The 26,377-nt window shown below is 44.1% G+C and overlaps 1 protein-coding gene across 3 annotated transcripts in view; it reads left to right on the top strand.

Moving 5' to 3' along the window:
* The window catches only part of LOC140207037 (NACHT, LRR and PYD domains-containing protein 3-like), a 37,376-nt gene extending 14,909 nt beyond the window's left edge, over positions 1–22,467 (top strand). For all 3 annotated transcript variants that reach the window (XM_072275357.1, XM_072275356.1, XM_072275358.1), the window contains 5 exons: positions 15,315–17,052; positions 17,644–17,730; positions 17,886–18,056; positions 18,212–18,379; positions 18,544–22,467. In XM_072275357.1, the coding sequence (XP_072131458.1) occupies positions 15,315–17,052; positions 17,644–17,730; positions 17,886–18,056; positions 18,212–18,379; positions 18,544–18,631 (2,252 nt within the window). In that variant the 3' untranslated portion in view covers positions 18,632–22,467. The remainder of the gene's footprint in view (positions 1–15,314; positions 17,053–17,643; positions 17,731–17,885; positions 18,057–18,211; positions 18,380–18,543) is intronic.
* Positions 22,468–26,377: the final 3,910 nt, after the last annotated feature.

The following is a 26,377-nucleotide window of genomic DNA, read 5'->3' as shown; positions in this document are numbered from 1 at the left end:
TTTTGTAATTCCGCTAGTGACTTCCATAGAGATTGCCTGGCATTTCCGTTTCACCCATTACTGCATAGACATCATTTTTCAGTGGTCCTATATCAACACTTTCCATTTTCCTTACTCTTTATATATCTGGGGAAAAAAAAAATTGTTATCCTCTCCTGTATTATTGACCATATCCTTCCATTTCTTGGACATTCATTTATATCCAGGACAATATATATCATAGTTGCCTCCGACACGACCCAGGCAGTGAATTCCAGGCACGCACCACTCTGTGAAAAGCTACCCACAAGTGCTGTAAATTTACCCCATCTCACCTTAACCAAATGCCCTCTGGTATTAGACACCAGTCATATGTGGGAAAAAAAACAAAATACAGGCCATCTACCCAAACTCTTATCTCTCAAACTTGTACACCTCTGTCAGATCTCTATTCTAACCCCAGAGTAAAGAAACTAAGTCTATCAAACTTCACTTGTCTCACATGCCACCGAATCCAGGCAACGTCTTGATGAAACTGTTCTGCACCCTCTCCAATCATTGCTAGAGCTGGACAATCAGAAGTGAATACAATACTCCTGATGCACCCTAAGACTTAGGAACAGAATTAAACCATTCGACTCAGTGAATTTGCTCCACAATTCCTCTCAACCCCATTATGCAGCCTTCTCCCAGTAAACGTTGACCATTTTCCTAATCAGGAACATTTTAAATATACCCAATGACTTGTCTTCATCAGCTGTCTATGACAATAATTTCACAGATTCACCACCCGCCAGTGGAAGAAATTTCTCCCAGTGTGAGTCCCCGCCAGCCAGGACAATTCACCACAGTTCCCAAGCATGTTAATTTTCTGTATAAGCCTCCCATGTGGGACGTTGTCAACACCTGACTAATATCCAAGTAGACAATATCAATGTGTAATTTCATCTATCACACCTGGAAGAACTCAATCAAGTTAGCAAGAAACACACATCAAAGTTGCTGGCGAACGCAGCAGGCCAGGCAGCATCTCTAGGAAGAGGTACAGTCGATGTTTCGAGCCGAGACCCTTCGTCAGGATGAACTGAAGGAAAAGTTAGTAAGAGATTTGGAAGTGGGAGGGGCAGGGGGAGATCCAAAATGATAGGAGAAGACAGGAGCGGGAGGGATGGAGCGAAGAGCTGGACAGGTGATTGGCAAAAGGGATATGAGAGAATCATGGGACAGGAGGCCCAGGGAGAAGGAAAAGGGGGAGGGGGGAAAACCCAGAGGATGGGCAAGGGGTATATTCAGAGGGACAGAGGGAGAAAAAGGAGAGTGAGAGAAAGAATGTGTGTATATAAATAAATAATGGATGGGGTACGAGGGGAAGGTGGGGCATTAGCAGAAGTTTGAGAAATCAATGTTCATGCCATCAGGTTGGAGGCTACCCAGACGGAATATAAGGTGTTGTTCCTCCAACCTGAGTGTGGCTTCATCTTTACAGTAGAGGAGGCCGTGGATAGACATGTCAGAATGGGAATGGGATGTAGAATTAAAATGTGTGGCCACTGGGAGATCCTGCTTTCTCTGGCGAACAGAGCGTAGGTGTTCAGCAAAGCGGTCTCCTAGTCTGTGTCGGGTCTCGCCAATATATAGAAGGCCACATCGGGAGCACCGGACGCAGTATATCACCCCAGCCGACTCACAGGTGAAGTGTCGCCTCACCTGGAAGGACTGTCTGGGGCCCTGAATGGTAGAGAGGGAGGAAGTGTAAGGGCATGTGTAGCACTTGTTCCACTTAGAAGGATAAGTGCCAGTAGGGAGATCAGTGGGGAGGGATGGGGGGGACGAATGGACAAGGGAGTTGCGTAGGGAGTGATCCCTGCGGAAAGCAGAGAGGGCGGGGAGGGAAAGATGTGCTTAGTGGTGGGATCCCGTTGGAGGTGGCGGAAGTTACGGAGAATAATATGTTGGGCCCAGAGGCTGGTGGGGTGGTAGGTGAGGACCAGGGGAACCCTATTCCTAGTGGGGTGGCAGAAGGATGGAGTGAGAGCAGATGTGCGTGAAATAGGGGAGATGCGTTTGAGAGCAGAGTTGATGGTGGAGGAAGGGAAGCCCCTTTCTTTAAAAAAGGAGGACATCTCCCTCGTCTCAGAATGAAAAGCCTCATCCTGACAGGAGATGCAGCGGAGACGGAGGAATTGCGAAAAGGGGATGGCATTTTTGCAAGAGACAGGGTGAGAAGAGGAATAGTCCAGATAGCTGTGAGAGTCAGTAGGCTTATAGCAGACATCAGTGGATAAGCTGTCTCCAGAGGTAGAGACAGAGAGATCTAGAAAGGGGAGGGAGGTGTCGGAAATGGACCAGGTAAACTTGAGGGCAGGGTGAAAGTTGGAGGCAAAGTTAATGAAGTCAACGAGCTCAGCATGCGTGCAGGAAGCAGCGCCAATGCAGTCGTCGATGTAGCGAAGGAAAAGTGGAGGACAGATACCAGAATAGTCACGGAACATAGATTGTTCCACAAACCCAACAAAAAGGCAGGCATAGCTAGGACCCATACGAGTGCCCATAGCTACACCTTTAGTTTGGAGGAAGTGGGAGGAGCCAAAGGAGAAATTATTAAGAGTAAGGACTAATTCCGCTAGACGGAGCAGAGTGGTGGTAGAGGGGAACTGATTAGGTCTGGAATCCAAGAAGAAGCGGAGAGCATTGAGACCTGCCTGATGGGGGATGGAAGTATATAGAGACTGGACATCCATGGTGAAAATGAAGTGGTGGGGGCCAGGGAACTTAAAATCATCGAAAAGTTTAAGAGCGTGAGAAGTGTCACGAACATAGGTAGGAAGGGATTGAACAAGGGGTGATAAAACAGTGTCGAGGTATGCAGAAATGAGTTCGGTGGGGCAGGAGCAAGCTGAGACAATAGGTCGGCCAGGACAGGCAGGTTTGTGGATCTTGGGTAGGAGGTAGAAACGGGAAGTGCGGGGTGTGGGAACTATAAGGTTGGGAGCAGTGGATGGGAGATCCCCTGAGCGGATAAAGTCGGTGATGGTATGGGAGACAATGGCCTGGTGCTCCTTAGTGGGGTCATGATTGAGGGGTAAATAAGAGGAGGTATCTGCGAGTTGTCGCTGTGCCTCGGCAAGGTAGAGGTCAGTACGCCAGACTACAACAGCACCCCCCTTATCGGCGGGTTTAATAATAAGGTTAGGATTAGTGCGGAGGGAGTGGACAGCAGAGCGTTCGGAAGGAGTGAGGTCGGAATGGGGACAAGGTGCGGTGAAGTCGAGATGGTTGATGTCCCATCGGCAGTTAGCAATAAAGAGATCCAGAGCAGGCAGAAGACCAGAGCGGGGTGTCCATGAAGAGGAGGAGGTTTGAAGACGGGAGAAGGGGTCATCGGTGGGAGTGGAAGAGTCTTGCTGAAGAAGTAGGCTCGGAGACGGAGACGGCGGAAGAAAAGTTCCGCATCGTGGCGAACACGGAACTCGCTGAGGTGTGGGCGAAGGGGGACAAAGGTGAGGCCCTTACTGAGAACAGAGCGTTCTGCCTCCGACAGTTGAAGGTCGGAGGGGATGGTAAAGACCCGGCACGGATGAGAGCTGGGATCAGAGGGGGGAGGGGGGAGGCTGGGGGTGTCAATGGAGAGGGGAGGGTTGGGGTGAGAGGAAGATGGAGCCTCCGAGGGCCCAGGAGTTGACGGTGGGATCTGAGGAAGACGGGGCTGCGGAGTGGTGGTGGGAGAAGGGGAGACGGGAGTCACAACAGCAGCACATAAAGACCTGGCCTGGAGTTCAGGGCTGGAGTCGACTCCCGTCTCCCCTTCCCCCACCACCACTCTGCAACCTTATATATAAAATTGTAGCATCGTGCATCTCATAGCTAATGACCACTCACTTAGATAACCACAATATGCTGACAGAAGAGTGGAAAGATACCGTTAGGGTATGAACGGATTTAAGGAACAACTGATAATAGATTACGTAATTCTATAGCAAGCCCTGGGGAAAGCAGAATTCTTTCAATGTTATATTGCCTATCAAAAACCATTTCATTCTATCTCTTGCAAGGTTAAGAGAAGTTCCTAATACATACAAGATGCATGCAATCTCTGCAACATCTAATGAGACAGTGACGTACAATAATCTCCCCATTAACAACCACAAAGGAGCAAACACCATTATCAAAATAAATGGAGCCATTTTCCAGAGTCTGGCTTTAAACCCACTGTAATTTAGTGAAGTGGACAACAATCGGGTATCAAATCAGAACAAAAAAAACTAATTATACCTTGTCACAGCTATACAGGAATGATTTGAAATTAGTTACTCTTGCATCAGTAAAGCTAAAACAATCAATTCAAATAATGGCACTAACTTCCCAAGAAAAAAACATGAACTGTAGACTTGAAAAGTACAGAAAAATAACATAAAGGAATATGCAATAGAACCAGTAGAATATAAAACAGAGCATCAGGATGCAATACAACCGAAGGATGAATGTGAAACATATATTTAGGATATCTACAAGCAAAGAAAAGAGATCATCGTGTGATAAAAGAAAATCTTTCAACACAATTTACTTCAAGGCTCAAGAAAATCTGCCAAACAGAGCTGAACAGTAAAACTATAACAAAGGTACTAAACACTCCCTATGCCCATATTGATAAGTCTTTTGGTATAATATCCTGGTCTGAAACAGATCTGGAAAATATGGGGAAAAAAAAATAAGAACTTAAATAGCAATTTTTAGAAAATACCATGTGCACTCGAGTGCACTTAGATTAACCCAAACTAGGACACTATGAGGAAGAAGAATAAGAGATCTAAAAAAAAATTACAGAACAGTCAGATAAAAGTTCTCAGAATCAGGTTTTAATATCACTGACAAATATTGGGAAAATTGTCTGCACAATTACAGTATGGTGTGTGTGGTGAGCGTGTATATATGTATACAATTGTAGAAAGAGAATTAATCAGTCTGATGGCCTGGTGGAAGAAGCTGTCACGGAGCCTGTTGGTCCTGACTTTTATGCTGCGGTACCGCTTCCCGGATGGTTGCACCTGGAACAGTTTGTGGTTGGAGTGACTTGTGTCCCCAATGATCCTTTGGGCCCTTTTTACACTCCTGTCTCTGTAAATGACCTGAATACTGGGAAGTTCACAACTTCAAATCCACTGGGCGGTCCACACCACTCTCTGCAGGGTCCTACAATTGAGGGAAGTACAGTTCCCATACCAGGCAGTGATGCAGACAGTCAGAATACTCTCAATTGTGCCCCTGCAGAAAGTCCTTAGGATTTGGAGACCCCTCCCGAACTTCCTCAATCATCTGAGGTGAAAGGGGTTCTGTTGTGCCTTTTTCACCACACAGCCGGTAAGTACAGACCACGTGAGATTCTCGGTGATGTGTGTGCTGAGGAACTTAAATCTGTTCACTCTCTCAACCCCAGATCCATTGATGTCAATAAGAGTCAGCCTGTCTCCATTCCTCCTGTCGTCCACAACCAGGTCAGGGTGATGACTTCTCTATAGGCTGCCTTTTTATTATTTGAGTTTAGACTAATCAATGTAGTGTCACCAAAAGATTGCAGCTGTGGGTGGCAGCACAGTCATGGGTATACAGACAGTAAAGGAGGGGGATTAGGACACAGCCCTGAGGGGCATCTGTGTTTAGGGTCAGAGGTGAGGGAGCCCACTCTTACCACCTGCCGGCAATCTGACGGGAAGTTCGCGATCCAGCTGCACAAGGTAAGGACTCTGAGCTTCTTGTCAAGCCTGGAGGGAATGATGGTGTTGAATGCTGAACTGAGGTTCAAGGACATAAGCATCATTCTTCTCCAGATGTGTAAGGACTGTGTGTAGAGCTGTGGTTATTGCATCATCTTTTGATCGGTTGTGTCGGTAGATGAATTGTGGAGGGTCCAGTGTGGGTAGTAGCAAGCTTCAGATGTAGTCCTTGACCGGGCTCTCAAAGCATTTGCTTATTATTGAGGTGAGTGCCACCGGACGTCAGTAGACATGTTACCTTGGTCTTTTAGGTAGGGACAATGGGGGATGATTTGAAGCAGGAGGACATTCTACACTGGGAGAGGGAGAGATAAAAAATATCTGTAAACACACCTGCCAGTTCTGCCGTGCACATCCTGAGTACCTGCCCCGGGATGCCGTCTGGTCCCGCAGTCTTGCAACTGTCCACTCATTGGAAACACCTGTGAACTTCAGCCTCAGAGATAACCAAGGTGCAGGTCGCTTTGGAGGCTCTCCTCGGAGGTTCAGTGTTGGCGATATCAAACCGAGCGTAAAAAAGATCTAGCTGCTCTGGGAGAGAGGCAGCAATGTTGGCAACACCACTGCGCTTAGCTTTTAAGTCTGCAGTGGTGTACAGACCTTGCGGCGTGTGTTCTTGCTGGAGAGTTGTGCCTGTATTGTCGTTTCGCTGCCTCGATGATTTTCTTTTCTTTTTAAATCTTTTTATTAATTTTCAAAATTATAAACACAGTAACAAAGTTCATACAAAGAGATTGGAATAATCTTAATAAGCATATACAAAAAGGATTTAAGTAACATAGGTATAATAGACTTCCAAACTCATAATGAAATTAGTCATAAAGAAAAAAAGAAAAAAAACCCAAAAGAAAAAGAAAAAAAACAAAAAGGAACAGAGCTAGACCAGTACAGGTTTGCCCCGCCATCCGAAGGTAGAGCGTTCCTATGAAATGGTTCACAAGCCGAGATGTTGTAAAGCGAAGAAGCAATTACCGTTTATTTATATGGGAAAATTTTGTGAGCGTTCGCAGACCCAAAAATAACCTACCAAATCATGCCATATAACACATAAAACCTAAAATAATAGTAACATATAGTAAAAGCAGGAATGATATGATAAATACACAGCCTATATAAAGTAGAAATAATGTATGTACAGTGTAGTATCACTTACCAGAATTGGTTCAGCGCCGAGCAGACTGATGATGGTGTTAGACTGAGTCGTTGGAGTTTGGGTGGTGCAGTGGCCCCCCCCCCCCCACCCTCCAGGCCGCTGAGCGATACATTGCCGCGAAGAACGCAGGGGTCCAGCGGTAGCCAGGAGGTACACAGCATATCTTTAAGAAAAAAGCCAAAACAAACTTGCTAATTAATTAGGTGCCATCCGTAATTGTCGGCCCAGATCAGTGCCAATTTCCGATTGCGTCGTCTCTGATCTGGGCCGACAATTACGTGTCGTCGGCACCTAATTAATTAGCATGTTTATTTCGGCTTTTTTCTTAAAGATGTGCTGTGTGCCTCCCGGCTACCGTTGCATTTTCCATGAGTCGGTATCTGTCGGTGGCCTGGGGGTTGGGGTGGTGGGACACTGGGGTGTCATCTCGTTGCCTGTTTCCATTAGAGCAGGCAGCACATCTTCTCCTATGACTGCCTGCCTCGATGTCGAAGATCAAGGTTCGTCGTCTGCTGTGGCTGATGTAGAGGCTTGCTTGACTGCTGAGCCTTGCGTATTTTTCTATCACACAGTTCTTTAATAAGGACTCAAACCATCCTGCAAATATCCCCTAAACCGACGTACCCTTTCAAAATTAAAGTTGTACTTTATCATTACTCATTCGGTTTCAACTGTTATCCTTTTTTCTTCCAATTGTATCAGCTCTTCATTTGTCAGTTCTTGGTGATGGGATGCCAAAACGTCTTCAACATCATCTTTGTCAACTTCCACAAGCCAAACTCACGTTGTCCTTATTTCATTCACCACGATCAAAACGCTTAATTATGTCTAGTTTTACCGTATGTAACACCCTTACGAGTTCTTTCAGGCTTTTCCGATACCATAGAACTCATCTTGCAAACAGCTGCTCACAGGCTCGTGTTTAAGCAATGCCGGCGAGAATCCAGGGGAGAGCAGCTGCTCGGGGCGCGCTGCCTTTTATCGTGCACTGATTTTTTTGCGCGCTGAATTTTTTTTCGTAACAGTGAAAACACCTTCTGAAAGCGAAAATAGGGTACTAATGTAGGTCTTTCGTAACAGTGAGGTTTCGTAAAGCGGACGTTCGAAAAGCGGGGGACACCTGTATCTTGAATCAGACACGTTCAGTAATGTCATCAACTCCGCTCCTCTATTCATATAATTTAAGTTAATAAAAAAAAATTCAGAAAGGTCAAATTACATCATATGAAAATGTTGCATATAAGGTTTCCAAGTTTCTTCAAATTTAACCGAAGGATCAAAAATATCACTTCTAATTTTTTCTAAATTTAAACTTAATATAGTTTGAGCGAACCATTGGAATGTAGTAGGAGCATTGGTTTCCTTCCAGTTCAACAAAATAGACCATCTGGCCATTAACGTAACAAATGCTATCACCCGACAGGCTGAAGAAGACAAACATCTATGTTCTAACATTGGCAATCCAAAAATTGCCGTAATAGGGTGGGGTTTTAAATCAAAACATAGAACTGTAGAAATAATATCAAAAATATCTTTCCAATATTTTTCCAAAAGACGACAGGACCAAAACATATGAATTAAAGAAGCCATCTCAGAGTGACATCTATCACAAGTAGGGTTTATATGGGAATGAAAATGGGCTAATTTATCTTTGGACATATGGGCTCTATGTACTACTTTAAATTGTGTTAATGTATGTTTATGTATTATGTATAGAAGAAGTGCTAACTAATTGAAAAATTTTATCCCTTTTCTCTATAGGTAGACAAAGTTGAAGTTCTCTTTCCCATTCATTTTTAATTTTATCAGATATACCTGGCTGTAATTTCATAACTATATCATAGATAATAGCTACTAATCCCTTCTGAAAAGGATTTAAACCTAAAATTTTATCAATAATATCAGTAGGATTTGAAGTCGGAAAGGTAGGCAACGTAGTATTTAAAACATTTCTTATTTGTAAGTATCTAAGAAAATGGAATCTAAGCAAATCAAATTTCTTAGATAACTGCTCAAAAGATATAAAACAGCTATCCAGAAATAAGTCACAAAAGCATATTATACCTTTCGTTTTCCATATCAAAAAGGCTTGGTCCAAAACTGAGGGTTGAAAAAAGAAATTAGATACAATAGGACTTGATAACATAAATTCATTCAGGCCAAAAAATTTACGAAATTGAAACCATATTCTCAATGTATGTTTAATTATAGGGTTAAACATTTGTTTATTCAATTTAGATGGTAGAAAAGGAAGTGAAGTTCCTAAAATGGAAGCTAAAGAGAACCCTTGTACGGAGTGGCCTTCAAGGTTTACCCAATGTGGGCTTGGAGTTGTATTCCAATCTTGCGTCCAAAATATTAAATATCGAATATTAATTGCCCAATAATAAAATCTTAGGTTGGACAATGCCAAACCACCCTCTTTCTTGGATTTCTGGAAGTATTTTTTACGTAATCTGGGACTTTTGTTTTGCCATATGTAAGAGGAAATTTTAGAATCAATAGTATCAAAAAAGGATTTAGGAATAAAAATTGGTATCGTTTGAAATAAATATAAAAACTTAGGTAAAATAATCATTTTAATAGCATTGATTCAGCCAATCAATGATAGAGACAATGGGGACCACTTAGTGATCAGTTGTTTAACCTGATTAATTAATGGTGAAAGGTTGAAATGGAATAGATCCTTATGTCTCTTAGTAATTTTAACTCCTAGATAAGTAAAATAGTCAGTGGTCACTCTAAATGGAGAATTTCTGTAAATGGGAACCTGCATATTTAATGGAAAAGTTCACTCTCACCTAGGTTCAGTTTCTAACCAGAAAAACTACTAAACTGAGCAAGTAAAGTTAATACTGCCGGAATAGATTTTCCTGGGTTAGAAATATATTACGGTAGATCATCTGCATATTGTGATAATTTATGAGTCTCATTTCCACGGGTAATGCCAAATATATTAGGGGAGTCACGAATAGCAATAGCTAGCGGTTCCAAAGCGATATCAAATAGTAGTGGACTAAGAGGGCAACCCTGCCTAGTACCACGGAATAGATGAAAAAGAGTGAATCTTTGATTATTAGTAAATACTGAAGCCAAAGGGGTGAAATATATTAGTTTAATTCAAGATATAAATATAGAACTAAAATTAAAATTCTCAAGGGTGTTAAATAAATATCTCCATTCAACTCTGTCAAAAGCTTTCTCAGCATCCAATCAGATAACACATTCTGGAATTCTGGGTGAAGGCGTATAAACAATATTCATTAATCTCCTAATATTAAAAGAAGAGTAAGGATTTTAAATAAATGCAGTCTGATCAGCAGAAATAATTTGAGGTAATACATTCTCCAATCTCATTGCCAATATTTTAGGAAAAAATGTTAGAATCCACATTCAGCAAGGATATAGGCCTATAAGATGCACATTCAGTAGGATCCTTATCTTTTTTAAGAATTAGGGAAATAGAAGCTCGATAAAAAGATTGTGGTAATTTACCTATAGATACTGCATCCCTAAAAACTCTACATAGCCAAGGAGTCAGTATAGTAGAGAATTTTTTTTAAAAATTCTACTGTATATCCATCTGGGTCAGGTGCTTTACCTGAGTTCATCAAAAAAATAGTGTTCTTTATTTCCTCTACTGTAATAGGTACATCTAGTTTTGACCGTTCATTAGATGATAATTTTGGAATATTCAATTTCTTAAAAAATCCATGCATTATAGTAGAGTCATCAGGAAATTCTGATTGATATAAGGAGGTATAAAATTCTTGAAAGGATTTATTAATCTAGTCATGGTCAACTGTCAAAGTGCCATCTTGTTTACAAATCTTAAGAATCTGTCATTTAACCGAGACTGATTTCAATTGATCAGCCAATAGTTTCCCAGTTTTATCACCATGTATATAGAATTGACTCTTAGTTTTGATTAATTGACTTTCAATTAAAGATGATGATAAGAGATTATGTTCCATTTGAAGTTCAGCTCTCTGTTTATAAAGTTCCTGATTAGGGGCTATAGAATATTTCTTGTCAATTTCTTTAATCTTGTCAACCAGTTTAAGTATTTCATTATTAGTTCACCTTTTTAATCCAGCAGTATATGAAATGATTTGTCCACAAATATATGCTTTAAAAGTATCCCATAATGTCCCACTGGAAATATCCTCCGTAGAATTCATTGTAAAGAAAAAAATAATCTGTTCCTCAATAAACTTGACAAAATCCGAGTCTTGAAGTAAAGTGGTATTAAATCGCTATTATCTAGAATTAGTAAATGTATCCCTTAAGTTAATAAATAATTTCAACGGTGCATGGTCAGAAACAGCAATAGAATCATATTCGCAACCAGTAACGAGAAATTAGTCGAGAGTCGATTTAAAAAAAATAGTCAATTCTTGAATAATGCTGATATACATGTGAAAAATATGAGAACTCTTTCTCATTTGGATGTAAGAATCTCCAAATTTCTGAGATACCAGAGTCGGTCATAAAAGAGTTAATAAGGGTAGCCAATTTGTTCGGAAGTACTTGATTGCACTTGGATCTATCCATCAAAGGATTTAAACAACAATTGAAATCTCCACCCATAATCAGCATATTGTCATTTAAATTAGGAAGCGATGTGAAGAGATTCTTAAAAAATCAGGAAAGTCAACATTTGGGGCATAAACATTAAGCATAACAACTGTTTTGTTAAATAACAAACCAGTAATTTACAAAAATCTGCCATTCGGATCTGAAATCGTCTCATAGTGCAGAAACGAAATTGACGGATCTATAAAAATAGAAATGCCTTTTACTTTAGCCTGTGAATTCGATTAATACTGTTGGTCCTTCCAGAATCTAAAAAAACGCTGATTATCCTCTTTCCGGACATGAGTTTCTTGTACAAAAATAATATGAGCATTCATCCTATGGAATACTTAAAACATTTTCTTCCGTTTAATTGGGTGGTTTAAACCACTTGTGTTCCAAGAAACCAAATTAATAATCTTATCCATCGTAACGAGCTTGAGCACAAGGTATGTAAAGGGTTGACCAGAGTACAGACTCATGACCCCGGAAGAGGGAAAAAGGTCCAAAGAGGAACCGGAAGTTACGGCGTTTCGGACATTTTAGTAGTTTCAGGTCAGCCTGTTTAAAAAGCAAAAATGAATTAAAAATAAAAACAAGAATACCACCCTCCTCCCACAAAAACTCAGAAAAAAGCCAGACAGTGGCCAGTGCTAAATCTAAAGCTAATCCTAACCCCATTTTTCCAGAAGGCAACCCAAGAGAAATATGTTTATCAAAAGAAATACCACCCATATTCAAAAAAAGTTTTAAAAAAAATAGCCATAACGGTAAGAAAAAGCTTACAGCGATTAGAAGCATCGAATAGTTCCTTCTTACTCATATTTCAAAGAACATCAAATGTCAGATCATATTACTATATTAATTCTCCATATATAAATGATTGGAAGTGACGTTAGAAACAGAAAGGATTCTGGGAAGAAGAAGAAAACAATCCACCATCTTAAAATATAATACTCCAGTAACATTTCAGAAAGAAAACAAGCCTTAAAATTGTAATTAAATAACTTTCAAAAAATTATAGAGTAAGATATACAAGATCACTAACAGAAAAGCATAATATCATTTAACAGTATAAAGTGTACCTACACTGCAAGATCAAGGGGAAAAACCCTCGAACTATACAAATCAAAGACGAGAGAGAAAAAAAATGATACATTAATTAATTCTCCGCAGAGGGCGGCAGATTGTTGAGAAAACTTTGGGCTTCCATCGGATTTTTAAACAGGCGGTGCGAGTTGTCCAGCATAACCACTCTCAAACGGGCTGGAAACAGTAGCGCTATTTTATAGACCCGACGATAAAGTTCTGCCATCTGTGGTTTAAAAGCCATCCGTTTTTTCAGTACATCTTGGCTGTAATCGACAATCCTGAACTTGAATTCTTGAAATTGGATCATACCTTTCTTTCGAGCAGCTCGAATAATTCATTCCTTGTCATGAACATATTGAAACCGAATGATGATTGGTCTCGGTCTGGCCAAATTCTCCGGATTAAAATGAAAAGTACGATGCACACGATCTAGTAGTGGGGGCTCCTCCAATATATCGGAACCAAACACTTCCATTAGCAACTTAGAAAAATCTTTGGTAGGATCTCCCGACTCAACATCTTCAGGAAAACCGATTATTCGCAAATTCTGTCGTCGGGAGCAATTTTCAAGATCAATAGTCTTAGCTTGATGACGTTCCAGCTGCTGAGTTACCGAAGTTAACCATTTTTCAAGAGCTTCAATTTTTCGATCCCTTTTGCAGCCATCTTGATCTAGTTCAGAGATCCTAACTTGTTGTTGATCGATTTCACGTCTGAGTAATCTGGAATCTTCCTGCATCAACTTCAACACTCCTTCAATTAGGGTGAGTCTTTGATTAACTGTTTCATCTGGAAGTTCCTTCATTACTTCCGTAGTTATCGGAACTTCCTTCGATGTTCCAGGATCACCATTTTTCTTCCCGTTCCTGCCGGGACCTTTCCCTTCTTTAACTTCTCGTGCTCTGGTATTCATTTTCAGTGAGTGAAAGTCACAGTTCAATGACATAAATGTGACATAAATCGTTTAGTGTGGGAATAGTTGAAGTAAGTAAGAGTGGTTACGTGTAAAAAAGTAAAGGGTATGGAGCAATGCCAAAGTACAGCTCACTCCAAGGGCTCCCTGCTGCATTTTGATGATTTTGCTGCATTTCTTGAGCTCCTTCTAATTACCGGCAATGTAAGCTGTCTGCCGCGTGTTAAGTGCTGTTCGCACGGAACTGTTAATCCAGGGTTTCTGGTTTGGGTGGACCGTGACTGATATCTGGGGAACAACACCCTCAATACACTTCCGGATTAAGCTCTTGAACCCTTCCCTGAAGATCCTTTGGCCTTATTGTCTGCCTGCACTGCATTTCCTTGGCAACTGCAATACTGTTTCCCTGAACTATCCTGTTCTGTTTTGCCTTGTGCAACCTCTATGCACTGATGTGATGAAATGATCTATTTGGATCGCATGCAGAAAAGTTACCATTGTACCTCGGTACATTTGACAATAATAAATCAATTTACCGATTTATTGTTGTCAATTATGCAGTGACCCTTGATTGCTTCAGATTGTTATACCGTGGGGTGGTGATGGGGATAAGCCCCCATGACCTATTAAATTCTCCCAATAGCGTCCGAATCAAATACCCCCTGTCAACCAAGTCCAGCTCCTGGCCTTCATGTGTGGCTTAGCTACTAAGCCCGGTGGAAGCATTTCATCCGAGAGCAGACAGGGCAAAGGCGGGTTACTGGGCCTTACAACTAGTCGCTTCGGGCAGCTGGGTTTCGTCAGACACGATTGGCATCTCATCCAGGGGAAGGAAAACTCTGATCTCAATCCTCCACTGCCTTGCAACTCTATCCCTCATGGGAGTAAACCCACAGGCAAAAACCTAGAGCTGGAGCTCCTAAGGCAGACTTATGTTGTGATCAGCGCAAACTGGCTACTCCTGTGATGCTTCTGGTCCCAAGCTGTATCAGTCTCTGCCGTTCCTTTGTCTTCATCAGATGCATGGAAGAGGGGAGAACGCTACATGGGCAACAGCTGGCTCTCCATATCGCAGTGTCCTGGCTCCCGTATCGAGTCAGCTGGGAGGTAACATCCATGGTCGACCCTGACAGGCGGAGACCTCATAAGACAGTTCCACACACCCCACTGCCAGACTGATCAGTAGCAGTTGCCAAGACTTCACCGCCCTCTCCCAGAAACACGACGTACATCACTGACACATTTGTTGTCTCTTCCATTCACAGAGACTCCATCTGTCCACCGCTCCTCCATCTTTGAAATCGAAAGTAAACAATTTTCTTTCTTGTCTTTCCGATGAGCTGTCGATCCGAAACCTCACTGTGATTCTCTCCACAGATGCTGCCCGACTTGAGTATTTCCCGCATATTCTGCTCCTGTTTAGATACAAGAGCAGTGGACACCTGTGACTCCCCAGTGTACAGATTTGCCAAAACGCACAGTGTCCTGCTCTCCATATTTCCACACCAGATCAACATTAACATCGTCTGTTAATGTTACAAACAACGCTTTAAATGTAGTGAAATGTTGTTGTAATAGAAGTGCAATAGGATATCAGGGGGATGCTCAGCTTCACAAGTCAGTAGTACCAGAATATGAGGGTTGGGCATTTTCTGGGATATCCATCGCTGTCAGTTCTGGTGTCCGTGAACAGAGTTTTACTTTCTATCCCAATATCCATGGAAGCATTCAATTACTTCATGTAATCTCAAGCACTGAATGTTGAATTTATAAAATTCTTTGTCAGATGAGCCATTTAACACTTTGACAATGTTCTCTGTTCCCATGGAAGATGTTCAACAGAAACACAAGGAGACTCTGCGGGCACAAACTGAGACACTGAGAGTGAACACGATCCTGATGAGGGAGAAGGTGAAGGTTTTCCAGCTGGTTGATCGATACGCTGAGCTCACGGTCATTTCTACTGTTCGAGATCGACGATTAGTGGAACATGAGCTGCTAGCAAGAGGCAGAGACCACGAGGAGTGGAGAGAGAAACATCTCCGCGGAGAGCTGGAAAAAATCCGGACTGATCAGTTATTCCAGAGCAGCTTTTCCCGGAGTAAATCCAAATCTGGGAGTTCAGCAGCAGTGGCCGGAGTCGCGGGGATCGGGAAAACAACAATGGTACAAAAGATTGTTTATGACTGGGCCACAGGGAAAATATACCAACAATTCCAGTTTGTCTTCAGTTTCAAATTCAGGGATTTAAACTCCATTAACTGCAGAGTAAACCTGAGGGAACTGATTTTGGATCAGTATCCTTACTTTGGGAATTTCCTGAGAGAGGTCTGGAAGAACCCAGAGGGATTGCTGTTTATATTCGATGGTTTGGATGAATTCAAGCACAGAATCGATTTTGCTGACGGTCGGAGAGATACAGAACCCAAGCACCAGTGCCCAGATCCTGAATTCAAATGCAGGGTGTCTGACATTGTGTACAGTTTAATCCAGCACAAACTGCTCCCAGGGTGTTCGGTGCTGGTGACCACCCGCCCCACTGCATTACATTTACTGGAAAAGGCAGAGATCAGTGTCTGTGCTGAAATCCTGGGATTTGTTGGTGAGGAACGGAAGGAATATTTCATCAGGCATTTTGAAGATCAGGCAGTGGCAGTAGCTGTTTTCAAACATGTGAAGGAGAACGAGATCCTGTACACCATGAGCTACAACCCCTCCTACTGCTGGATCCTCGCTCTGGCACTGGGACCCTTCTTCACACAAAGAGTCAGGGACCCGCAGCGAGTTCCCAAGACCATCACCCAACTGTTCTCCTACTATATTTACAACATCCTGAAAAACCACGGCCGTGAGATTGAGAACCCCCGTGATGTGTTACTCAGGGTTGGTCAGATGGCCTACAGAGGAGTGTCCGAGAAGAAGATTGTGTTTACAGATGGAGATTTGATCAACTACAATCTGCAGCCTTCCCAGTTCCTGTCCGGGTTTTTGATGGAGCTTTTGGAGAGAGAGAATTCTGCCCGATGTGTGGTGTACACATTCCCACACCTCACCATCCAAGAGTTTGTAGCTGCAGTCGCACAATTCCTGAATCCACATCCTGGGAATATCCTCAAATTCCTCACTAAAGCCCACAACACGACAGATGGGCGATTTGAGATATTTCTCCGTTTTGTTGCTGGTCTCTCTTCCCCAATGACAGCTCGAGGCCTGGAGGAGTTTCTGGGTCCATTTCCTCATCAAACAACCTGCCGGGTGATTGACTGGGTGAAGGAGGAGGTTAAACGCCAGAGTGGAAACACGTGGAGTGAAGCCGGTAAAAGGAGCCTCCTGAACACATTGCACTACCTGTTTGAGTCTCAGAATCGTGGGCTGGCTCAGGCCGCACTGGGATCTGTGGAAACACTTTCATTCGATGGAATGACACTGACCCCGATTGACTGCGCGGTTCTGTCTCATGCCATCGGACTCTGTGACACAATAAAACAGCTTGAACTGAACAACTGCCACATTCAATGTGAAGGAATTCAGCGGCTGGGACCTGGGCTGCACAAGTGCCAGGAGTTGAGGTAACTTTATTTATCTCTCACTCTGAACTCTGAAACTGTTCCATTGTGTTGTTTCAACGTAAAAGAATTTGGGTGAAACTGTAGTAAATCAGATTGTGAAGAATTGGGACAAATGACCAGAGGATCGGTCAGTAATTCCCAAGGACGGGAGGGTTCATCTTATTGGATTATCTTTTCCCATTGGTATCCTCCTTTGGGACCTCTCCCTCATCCCCCGTCCTCCTGTGTGATCTCTCTTCCCCATTCTTCCTATCCCTTTCCTCAGGTGGGGTCTTGTCCACTATCTCCCATAAATAAATCTTCCTCACTGTGGCCCTGCCCCTTCCGATGCTCTCAAGTCAGGAACACTTTTCTAACCATCAGGGAATGAGACAGAATATGTGGAGTTTACAGGGTCACACCAACAGACTAAATTACTGACATTCAGTGAACATCCTGGAGCTGGGCAGTGAGGGACATTGACACTGATGGGAACTCCGATCAGTGACTTACTGAAGGGCTTAATGTTCCCTGAAATATCCATGTGAGAGAAATTCCCTCAGACTCTCTGGTTGAATTACTTTGTTCATCAATTTGTCTGTTTGTGTTTAGACTTGGGGAGAATGACCTGAGAGATTCAGGAGTGAAACTGGTCTCTGCGGCTCTGAGGAACCCGGTGTGTAAAATAGAGAAACTGCGGTAAGTACCAGACTGTGGGAGATTGTGTTTACAGTCACTGGGTGTCTGACACTGAACGTTAATATGATCAGTAATTGTGTTACTGACAAACACTGGGGATTTGTACTGAATCCTGTCTCTCTGTGTCCTTCACCCTCACTCTCTCTCATTTCCAGGCTGGAGAGAGTCGGTCTCACAGATTCTGGTGCCGAGGATCTCGTCTTCTCTATCAGTACAAACCCATCACTGACGGAGCTGAACCTGAGTGAGAATGAACTGGGAGATTCAGGAGTGAAACTTTTGTCTGCGGCTCTGAGGAACTCGGAGTGTAAAATACAGAAACTGTGGTAAGTACCAGACTGTGGGAGTTTGTGTTTACAGTCACTGGGTGTCTGACATTGAACATAAATGTGATCAGTAAGTGTGTTACTGATAAACACTGGGGATTTGTACCGTCTCCTGTCTCTCTGTGTCCTTCACCCTCACTCTCTCTTATCTCCAGGTTGGACAGTGTCAGTCTCACAGATTCTGGTGCTGAGGATCTCGTCTCTACTCTCAGAACAAACCTGTCGCTGACGGAGTTGAGGCTGGGATGGAACTTGCTGACAGACCGATCTGTCCCCGATCTCCGCTGCCTCATACTGAACCAACCGAGTCTGAAGCGGATTCAGTGAGTGTTTGTGTTAATGTTCAATGTGATAAAATATCAGCGGATCCTCGGGTTTTCTAGTGATATTTGTCTGTGATTGTTGTTGAAACATTAACCCCAGTCCCCTGTTTCTGACACTGTTGTGTAATCTGTTTATTTCATCTTTATTCTTCGATCTGTTTCAGGCTTGTGAAGAATCGGTTCAGTGAGACCGGGAAGAAGGAGCTGAGATCTCTGCAAGAACCCAGACCCGGACTGACAGTGATCCTGTGAACATCTGAATGTGTGAACCTCCCCGCCCGCGGGATGGGGATATTTTGGCCGATTCCCTGCCCTCCCCTTTAATGGCCACGCGCCTGATGTAATTCCCAACGGTTCTAATGGAACTGACACCAGCCTCGTGCTCTGTGACACCGGAAGCGATCCTGCAGTGTCTTATTTCCACCTGTTGTCCGCTGATGCAGCTTCCGCCAGATGTGCAGGTTCGAGATTCCCCCACGTGAAACCCCGGGGAATAACTCAGACAGGAAGATCCTGAGGATGGCGGGTTTCAGTCTGGGACACCAGTGTCCCGGGGTGGGATTATCCCGGGAGAGACCTAACCAGTTCCCCTCTACCACCACATTGCTCCATCTAGCAGAATTAGTCCTTACTCTTAATAATTTCTCCTTTGGCACCTCCCACTTCCTCCAAACTAGAGGTGTAGCTATCGGCACCCGTATGGGTCCTAGCTATGCCTGCCTTTTTGTTGGCTTTGTGGAACAATTTATGTTTCAAACCTATTCTGGTATCTGTCCCCCACTTTTCCTTCGCTACATTGATGACTGCATTGGCGCTGCTTCCTGCACGCATGCTGAGCTCGTTGACTTTATTAACTTTGCCTCCAACTTTCATCCTGCCCTCAAGTTTACCTGGTCCATTTCCGACACATCCCTCTCCTTTCTAGATCTTTCTGTCTCTGTCTCTGGAGCCAGCTTGTCCACTGATGTCTACTATAAGCCTACTGACTCTCACAGCTATCTGGACTATTCCTCTTCTCACCATCTCTTGCAAAAATGCCATCCCCTTCTCGCAATTCCTCCGTCTCCGCCACATCTGCTCTCAGGATGAGGCTTTTCATTCCAGGAGGAGGGAGATGTCCTCCTTTTTTAAAGGAAAAGGCTTCCCTTCCTCCACTATCAACTCTGCTCTCAAACACATCTCCCCCATTTCACGTACATCTGCTCTCACTCCATCCTCCCACCACCCCACCAGTTAGAGTTAACCTGGCCCTCACCTACCACCCCACCAGCCTCCGGGTCCAACTTATAACTCTCCATAACTTCCAAAACCTCCAATGAGATCCCACCACTAAGCACACCTTTCCCTGCCCCCAGCTTTCTGCAGGGATCGCTCCCTATGCGACTCCCTTGTCCATTCGTCCCCACCAATCCCCCTCCTGGCACTTATCCTTGTAAGCGGAACAAGTGCTACACATGCCCTTACACTTCCTCCCTTACCACCATTCAGGGCCCCAGACAGTCCTTCCAGGTGAGGCAACACTTCTTCACCTGTGAGTCGGCTGGGGTGATATACTGCGTCCGGTGCTCCCGATGTGGCCTTCTATATATTGGCGACACCCGACGCAGACTGGGAGATCGTTTTGCTGAACACCTACGCTCTGTCCGCCAGAGAAAGCAGGATCTCCCAGTGGCCACACATTTTAATTCCACATCCCATTCCCATTCTGATATGTCAATCCACGGCCTCCTCTACTGTAAAGAGAAACCACACTCAGGTTGGAGGAACAACACCTTATATTCCGTCTGGGTAGCCTCCAACCTGACGGCATGAACATCGACTTCTCTAACTTCTGCTAAGGCCCCACCTCCCCCTCGTACCCCATCTGTTATTTATCTATTTATTTATTTATTTATTTATTTATATACATACATTCTTTTTCTCTCTCTGTCCTTCTGTCTATACCCCTTGCCCATCCTCTAGGTTCCCTTCCCCCCTTTTCTTTCTTCCCGGACCTCCTGTCCCATGATCCTCTCATATCCCCTTTGCCAATCACCTGTCCAGCTCTTGGCTCCATCCCCGCTCCTCCTGTCTTCTCCTATCATTTTGGATCTCCCCCTCCCCCTCCAACTTTCAAATCTCTTACTCACTCTTCCTTCAGTTAGTCCTGACGAAGGGTCTCGGCCTGAAACGTCGACTGTACCTCTTCCTAGAGATGCTGCCTGGCCTGCTGCGTTCAGCAGCAACTTCGATGTGTGTTGCTTGAAATTCCAGCATCTGCAGATTTCCTCATGTTTGACAGAATCCTTTTGCTCCCTTTGCTGAGGACGGTGTATTCGGCAGTCTGGCCAATATAATGATGTTAAATTGACCAATACCTCGGCAGTGACCCTGGATCTGCAGCGATCCCGGACACGGCCCTGAAGTGTGATTTTATAATCATCAGTTCCCCGATGCAGAGTGACAGTGAGAAACGTAGCTGATTATTCAATCTGTCACCCGGGTCAGTGTGACTGTCAGTGAGTCGGGAACAGCTTATTTATTCCTGCACGTCAGCAGCTCACACATTGTTTAATTTACATTTGTCCTGATGAAATCAATAAACCGCTGTAACTTCCTGTCTTGGAGTCAGACTCGAGTCTCATTCGAGGAGAAACAGTGACCTGAGGATACTGCTGCCCCCACACACCCAGTGAACTGCAATAATGGGTCTGAGCTCCTCACACTGGTACAGCAGCTTCTCAGCTCCAGGCTGAGGGATGTCAGTCTGATAGTGTCTGGTCCCCAGGATCTCTTCACTCCTCATCCCCATCCAGGCTGATTACCGCTTCCTCGCACCCCCAGATATGAGCACTATTCTGACCCCCATGCTCTCTTACTCTCACAGACAAAAACGACAAAAGAGATAGGAAGGTCATATACTGTGTCATATCTGACCTGCGTCCACAAAGGTCGCGAACAAGAGAATGGAACAGAAGCAAACAGCATGGGGTGTCGGACAGAGTGAAGCTCCGTCTGTATCGTCCCATCAGTCTCACTCCAGGACGTTGAATTACAATATCCCTGTGTCAGACGCAGAGTGAAGCTCCCTCCACATTGTCACATCACCACTCACATGCTCAGACATTGAGTGAATCTCCCACCACAACATATTAGTTAACACTCCCTGGATCAGACACAGAGTGATGCTCCCTCCACACCATCCCAGCTCAGAATCCCTGGATTAGGCACAAAATGAATCTCCTTCCACATAGTATCATCACACTTACAGGATCAGACACAGAGAATTCCCTCCACATCATTCCATGATACACTCCGAGGGTCAGACATTGGGAAAAGCTTACACCGGGCCATACCATGACAAAAGTCCTGTGTCAGACACAGAGTGATGCTCCCTCACATCACATAGTCACAGGGTGAGAGACAGCGAATTCCCTCCACACCATCCCACGATACATCTCCATGGTCAGACCTTGAGAAAGTCTCACTTTGGGCTATCCGATTACAAATTTCTTGTGTCAGGCATAGTGAAGATCCCTCCACAGCGTCACATCACACACACACACACAGGGTCAGTCATTGAGATAACCTCCCACCACACCATCCCATCTCCTGTGGCCTGCTCCTGTTCCTGTTGTCTGTGTGTTTAAAGAAATGGAATAATCAGACCCTTGTTGGGCCTGCAGGCTGATCCAGTCGGTGTTGTAGGGACCAGTTGTTGGAGCCCAGTTGTTCCCAAACTGTGTCAACAATTTGGTTGAGGGACCAAATTCAACATTTCCGAGTCTGTTATTGATTCAAAATGAATATTTATATGTTCTCAATAATATAAAATGTATAATTATATATTGGTCATGACACAAAATTTATATTTATACCTTGTTAATGACACAAAATGTACAGTTATATATTGATCGTGACACAAAATTTATACCTTGATAATGACACAAAATGTATATTTCTGTATTGTTACTGGCAGAGTTTTGTATAATTGATTTTCCGTGTGTTATCTGAATGTACTTGCCAATAACGCTTCTACAAGTCAGTGTTTCTCTGTACCTGTACCTTCCCATATTTGTGCACTTGGCAATAAATTCAACAGGACCTGAGAGAAAACAATGAGATTTGAGCAGTGATGATCATAAGACCATATGACTATAAGACTTCGGAGCAGAATTAGGCCACCAGGCCGGTTGAGTCTGCTCCACCGTTCAATTATGGCTAACCCTTTTTATCTCCTCCTCAACCCCAGTTCCCAGCATTTTCCCCATAACGTTTGTTGTCATGTCCAAGCAAGAACCTATCAATCTCTGCCTTAAATACACCAGTGACATGGCCTCCACAGCTGCACGTGGAAGAAATTCCACAAATGCACCACCCTTTGGCTGAAGAAATTTATCTGCATCCCTGTTTTGAAAGGGCAGCCCTCTATCCTGAGTCTGTGCACTTTTATCCTAGTCTCTCCCACCATGGGAAACGTCCTTTCCACATCTACTCTGTCCAGGCCTTTCAGCATTTGAATGGTTTTAGTGAGATCCTCCTCAGCCTTCTGAATTGCAGCGAGTACAAACCCAAAGCCATCAAACGTTCATCGTATGATAACCCTTTCATTCCTGGAATCAGACCCTCTCCTTGGCACCTCACTGGGTCAAATGTAAAAAGGCAGTACACTGTTAAATGCAAGACCCTGAATGGTGTTGATGAACAGAGGGATATTGGAATCCAAGTCCACAGCTCCCTGACTGTGGCTGCAGAGATTGAAAGGGTGTTTAAGAAGGCAAATGGCATGGTTGCCTTTATTAGTCAAGGCACTGAGTGAAAAAGCCAGGAAGCTACGTTGCTACCTGATAAAACTCTATAGTAGTGTGTACAATCAATTCAGTAACTGTGTATTGTCGCAGTGGCCATTGTCTAAGTGGACGGAGTGAGAGTGGTGATCTTGAGGCTCTTCGAGGCTTCAGCAAGAGAGACTTCAGTCAGAGAAAGAAAAAGAAATAAAGTAACATCTCCTGGTAAACTACATCTGCTCAGTTAGGACAGCAGAGATTCCAGGCAGGATCGTTGAATGCTCCTCTTCAGGGATGTGGATAGGCAGCGAGACCTCCAGTGTCCCTGACAACTACAACTGCGAGAGGCTGCAGCTTCTTACAAGCCGTGTTAAACGAGTTGGGGCTGGAACTGGATGAACTCTGGATCATTCGAGACGCTGAGGGGTGGCGGATTAGACAAATAGAGAGGTAGTTACACCCAAGGTACAGGGCACGGGAAACTGGGTGACAACCAGGAAGAGAAAAAGGGGTTTCGGGAGCCAGTGCAGAGTATCCCTGTGGCCAGCCTCCTCACCACTTTGGATACTGTTGTGAGGCGGTGACCTAATAGAGAAAAGTCACAGTGGCCGGGTCTCTGGCACTGAGTCTGTCTCTCTGACATAAGATAGAAGTAGGAAATTTGTTTCCATTGGTAGGTGAGATAGAACTGGGGCAGCCGTCCCCAGCCACCGGGCCGCGAGGAAACGATATGATTTGGCGATATGAGTCAGCTGCACCTTTCCTCATTCCCCGTCACGCCCACTGTGGAGCCATTACGCACGCGAGGTCATTAACAGCGCGTCATCCATGTCAGCGCGGGAAGGAGATCAACTCCTCCAGCTTGCAAATGACGACGGGCTGAAAAGTATGCTTGATATAACATCTCTGCCGGCATTCTGGATCAAAGTCAAGGCTAAAAATCCTGAGATAGTCACGGAAGCACTGAAAACGTTGCTTCCATTTCCATCAAATCTCTGCAATGAATGCAACAAAAACTAAATTGCGGAACAGACTGGACATAAGGAACCTCCTTCGAGTATCGCTGTCTCCCGTCACCCCTCGATAGGACCGTCTTGTTGCAGGAAAACAAGCCCAGGGCTCCCACTGATTCAGTGATATTGGTGTGTTGCAATGATTTTATATGTTCATACGGGGAAAATATGTGCTGTGTGTTTAATATCCAAACGTTACTTAAAATGTTATGATGCTATTGACTTATATAACCATATAACAATTACAGCACGGAAACAGGCGATCTCACCCCTTCTAGTCCGTGCCAAACGCTACTCTCACCTAGTCCCACCGACCTGCACTCAGCCCATAACCCTCCATTCCTTTCCTGTCCATATACCTATCCAATTTTTCTTTAAATGATAGTATCGAACCTGCCTCTATCACTTCTACCGGAAGTTCATTCAACACTTACTTCAAGCTCCCCTGATAATTGACTTATCACTATTTTCATGCGAGGAAAATAAGCGCTGTGTGCTTAATATTAAATTCGTTAGATAAACCCTTTTAGAAAGGAAATTGAGTGCATTAGCCACTTATCACCAATATTCTGGTAGTGATTAACACCCCCCACCCCCCTCCTCCGAAGACAATCGCCAAAAACGATGGGGGGGGGGGTGGAAATCGTACACGCATGCACACTGGTGCCCACGCACGGCTTCATGGTAATTGTAGTCTTTCTCGGGGTAAACCCAGCGTATTTGACTGCACTGCTGCTCTAGTCCGTTGGCAACCCTACCACCCCCGACCCCCCCGCCCCACCGGTCGGCCGGTCCACAAGAATATTGTCAATATGAAACCGGTCCGCAGTGCGAAAAAGGGTGGGGACCCTTGAACTAGGGGACATTGCCTCAAGATTCGGGGAGAAGATTTAGGTTGGAGATGAGGAGGGTCTCTGCACTGAGTCTGCCTCTCTGACATCTTAGCTGTTGTGGAGATTCCTGCATATCAGCCACTGACAAAACTAGTCAAACGAGTTCAGAGGGAGATACAGACCTGACCAGAGGGAGAAACCTCAGCATTGTGGAGCTGTTTTGAAAACACGGGCTGGATCACGTTCAGAGAGGCGGCTACCTACGACCGTCACATTAACATCGATGAATATGCCAGATCTCTGAAGGGCATTGACGAAGTCACCGTTATTAAACATATCAACGTGAAGACAAATCATGGCTGACGGTGAGAGATTGGGATTCTGCCGTCATATTGGCGGAATAAGACAGTTCTCAGGTCTTTTATGCTCAGTTTGATACACGGAACGACATGTCGGGAACGATGACTCACCCCTCCCCACCCCAAAACCCACAAGGAACAGACACTCTGTCTGGCCGCAGCTGATGTGAGGAAGACCCCCAAGCCAAGGTCAACCCATGTATAGCTGCGGATCCTGATAACTTATGTGGAAGGATTCTGTGGGACTGTGCAGCCCGGTTGGCAGGTTCTAAGAGCTATCTTCATCATCTCTCTGGAACAGTTCACTGTCCCCTCGGGCTTCTAGGCGGCCACCATCATTGCGGTTCCAAAAAGGTCGATGGAAAGACGTCTCAATGACTGCAGTCCAGAGATGCTGACCTCTGAAAAAAAGAAATGAATTGCTTTTAGCTGCCCATTATGGATGGCATTCAATCCGATCTTTATTGAAACATTTCTAGGTCACCTATCACTCAAATCGATGGTGTTGATGCTTCTGCACCTCCACTCCTTCACGTCCCACCAGGAATTAGTAACACATACGCCAGGACACTGCTCATCATCTCCACCTTGGCTTTTATCTCACAGAAGCTGGTGGGTAAACTGTTCTCGTTCATTCACCGTAACTATACCCCGGGCTTCATAATGCAAAGGCCACAGTCTGTTCATGTCAATAAAGTCATTAAGAAGGTGAAGATGGAATAAGTAACTAAGCCTAGACAATAATATTAAAGATGATACCAAAAGTTTCTTCAAATGCAGAAAGCGTAAAAGAGAGGCGAAAGTGGACATCATCCAAATAGCGGACAAACTCATTAAGTATTTTCAATCAGTCTTCACTGTGGAAGCCACTGGCAGTATTGTGGAAGTTCCAAGTTTCTGGGGCCATGAAATGTGAAATGACATTTCTTGGGAAACAGAAAGGTCTGAAGGTAGGTTAGTAACGTGGACAACCCAGCGTTCTAAAAAGGTTGGCTGAAGAGATCATGAGGCATTCGTAATAATCTTT

This window comes from Mobula birostris, chromosome 13, assembly GCF_030028105.1.
Source record: "Mobula birostris isolate sMobBir1 chromosome 13, sMobBir1.hap1, whole genome shotgun sequence".
Classification (NCBI taxonomy): Eukaryota; Metazoa; Chordata; class Chondrichthyes; order Myliobatiformes; family Myliobatidae; genus Mobula; species Mobula birostris.
The sequence above is the reverse complement of the archived record's forward strand: the minus strand, read 5'-3'. Positions and strand labels throughout refer to the sequence as shown.